This window comes from Otolemur garnettii, unplaced genomic scaffold, assembly GCF_000181295.1.
Source record: "Otolemur garnettii isolate 467f Iridium unplaced genomic scaffold, OtoGar3 scaffold00152, whole genome shotgun sequence".
Taxonomy (NCBI): Eukaryota; Metazoa; Chordata; class Mammalia; order Primates; family Galagidae; genus Otolemur; species Otolemur garnettii.
The window spans coordinates 1357151-1360522 of record NW_003852547.1 but is presented as its reverse complement, the minus strand read 5'-3'; the positions used below and the strand labels follow the sequence as shown (position 1 = coordinate 1360522).

Sequence of the window (3372 nt, the reverse complement as noted above, 5' to 3'; positions counted from 1 at the left end):
AGCGTGATGCCATGGCACTCTACCCAGGGGGATAGCTTGAGGCTCTGTCTCAAAAAAAAAAAAAAAATTCATGAAATAAATAAATTACTTACCTAAATTATCTGAATAGCTGCTTTGTTGACATCACTTGTTTGACTAGCACTAGCACGCAGTACAATGTGTACTGTCTGAGAAACAGTTACAAACCATTTTCATCATTGCCAATGCCAAAAAATGCCATTGTTTGTTAAGTCCAAACAATGGTGGTCGAATTCTAACAACTGATTGACAATGCGAACTTTGATAAGCAGTTCTCGATAATCAGTTCTCAATTATTTGTATTATTAAAGTTTAACATTGTAAAATTAACAAAAATAATATAAAACTCACATCTGGGTGAAATAGCCACATGGCAGCTGAAAACTGTATATTCCCTTCCTGTTCTCCTGCCATTCCCTAGCTTGTCGTGCATTCTTTCCAAAAATCGGGATTGTTTTAAAACACTGCGAGACATGGGACAAACTGTTAAAAATTGGGACTGTCCTGCCAAAAGTGGGACGTCTGGTCACCTTAGGCCCAGGCCAGCTGAAAAACAATGACAACTGCAACAAAAAAATAGCTAGGCGTTATAGTGGGTGCCTGTAGTCCCAGCTATTTGGGAGGCTGGGGCAAGAGAACTGCTTAACCCAAGAGTTTGAGCTTGCTGTGAGGTGTGACTCTACGGCATTCTACCGAGGGTGAAATAGTGAGACACTGTCTCAAAAGAAAAAAAAACATATTTTTAAAAAACCACATTTAAAATTATGACCATCCTACATATCATGGCAGATTTCCCGCCCAACTTTTTTCCTACCTCTCTAATCTTTCAAGAGAATATAAGCACCAAGTTTCTCTATACAATAGCTAAGAGCAGGTTATAAATTTTCCATTTGGCAATCTGATTAGGAAGAACAATTCCTTTTATTATTCTCACTAGATTACAAATAAATACTAATGTTTATTGGCTGTTTCCCTTTTTCCGTTTTCACTTGCCTCTTCATTTTCTTTATTCATATACCATAAGGGAGTTTTCCTTATGCTTAAGATTCCTATTATGGACTTTAGTTTCTTTTTTGGTATCTATGTAGTCAATATTTTTGCCCCAATATTTTGCCCCAATTTTCTGGTAATTCTTATAAGATACCTTTTGTCATAGAGGAATTTAAAGACTTTATATAATGACCATACTAATTGCCATCCTTCTACACCTGGAGTGCCAAACATTTTGGAGCACCTGAGGAGATACTATATAAGGAAGAGAAGAGGTCTTCCTAGGAGAGGGGTAGGGATAAAAAATGCCCTACCTGTGGATGTCATCACCTAGCAGGACACTCTGGACAACCACACCACAGTGTCCTTCAATGGGGAAATACTAAGGGCCAACTGTAATAATAAAATAAACAAAATCTAAAAACAAAGTCAACTCAAACGGAACAAAGTAAGACTCTGGCGTAAAACAGGTCCACAAATGCCAGTCAGTCTCTTCAAGTCTTCCCAAGATGGCAAAACATGTGTGACAATTTGAGTAGTGAGATAAAATTTTAACAGCAAGAAAGGCTGTTAATACTCCACTACTGGCCAGACATGGTGGCACATGCCTGTAACCCTTGCCCTTCCAGAGGCCAAGGCAGGAGAATTGCTAGAGGCCAGGAGTTCAAGACAAGCCTAGGTGATATAATGATTCCTTGTCTCTACATAAACATGGAAAAATTAGCCAGGAATGGTAGCACATGACTGTACTCCCAGCTACATGAGACAGCTGAGGCAGGAAGATCATGCGAGCCCAGGTCTTTAAGGTTGCAGTGATGATGCCACTATACTGTAGTCCAGACAACAGAAGGAGACATTGTGGTCAAAAAAGGAAAACACACACACATTGTATTACCTTGAATACGGCCATTTTTCTTCCACTTCTGGGAATTTGCAGAGTCCCAGTTCTGCGATTCCTATGAAGGCAGAATCATAACTAGAACGCTAGGAAGGCAGAAAGAGACATGAAAGAGTGGTCAGGGATACCGCCCACCAACATGGACATATATTGTGAATTAGCACATGAATGTTCACAGCAGCATTATTCACAGTAACCCCAAACCACATTCAACCAAAATGTCCTCCCATGGGTAAAGGGACAGACTGTGGCACATCCATGCAATGGAATCTCACTTGGAAATTAAGAGGAATGAAGTACTGACTCATGCTGCCACATGCATGAAACTTGGAAACGTTTTGCTATGTGAAAGAAGCCACTCAGGAAGAAGCCATAGATTGTATGACTTCATTTACGTGAAATGTTCAGAACTGACAAATGTATACAAGGAGAAAGATCTGTAGATGGGATGTGGGGTGAGAATGAGGATTAACTGTAAATAGGGGAAATGAGGAAACTGTAAATGAGGAAACTAACTGAGGGATGAAAATGATCTAAAGTGAATCATGGTGATAGTTTTTCCACTCAGCAATGTTCCTAAATATCACTAAATTATACATCTGAAATGAGTAAATGCTATGATATATAACATACACCTTAATAAAGTTGGAGTAAATAATTATTAATCTACTTGTCATTTCACTTAACAAAACTGGATTCTGAGTCTATACTGACAAACTATTTGTTTTGAATAAAGCCAATGGGGAGAAGGGAAGTTTATCTTTACAATAGAATAACCCCTAATAAATGTATCTACCCATAAAAACTTCACTAATTAAAAAAATTAGTAATTTTATAATTTAAAAAATCTGGCCAACATCACCTTAGCCAAGTGAAGAAAATGGAGGTCACCAACCAAGGGACATTATTCAGCCTGCTATGTTACAATGAAAAGGACACCTTACCGCTTCTGTAGTATCCCTGCCAACAATGCATAATGGAAACCAAATAAACACCTTTGTCCAGATCACTTGGCCTATACTCTTCAAAAATATCAGGAACAAAAAAGACAATGGCTGTGGAATCATTCCAGATTAAAGACTATAGAAATGTGATAATAACTGAAGGAAATGCATAAAATTGGATTTTCAAGTGGGGAAGAGGAGAGAGAGAGAGTTAAAAGGACTTAAACTAAAACACAGAAAAAATTCAAATATGGGACTTCATACTAGTTACAAGAATCTTATCTGCTCAAGCGGCTAAGGCGCCAGCCACATACACCTAAGGTGGCGGGTTCGAATCCCCAGCCCGGACCTGCCAAACAACAATAATGGCTGCAACCAAAAAACGGCCAGGCATTGTGGCGGGTGCCTGTAGTCCCAGCTACTTGCGAGGCTGAGGCAGGAGACTTGCTTGAGCCCAGGAGTTGGAGGTTGCTGTGAGCGTGATGCCATGGCACTCTACCCAGGGGGATAGCTTGAGGCTCC

General features: G+C 39.5%; 1 protein-coding gene across 1 annotated transcript in view; it reads right to left on the bottom strand.

Moving 5' to 3' along the window:
• LOC105887981 (zinc finger protein 234) overlaps positions 1-1954 on the bottom strand; it is a 10594-nt gene extending 8640 nt beyond the window's left edge. Inside the window, exon 1 of the mRNA XM_023518961.1 lies at positions 1904-1954. Within this exon, the coding sequence (XP_023374729.1) occupies positions 1904-1918 (15 nt within the window). The 5' untranslated portion in view covers positions 1919-1954. The remainder of the gene's footprint in view (positions 1-1903) is intronic.
• Between the last annotated feature and the right edge of the window lie 1418 nt (positions 1955-3372).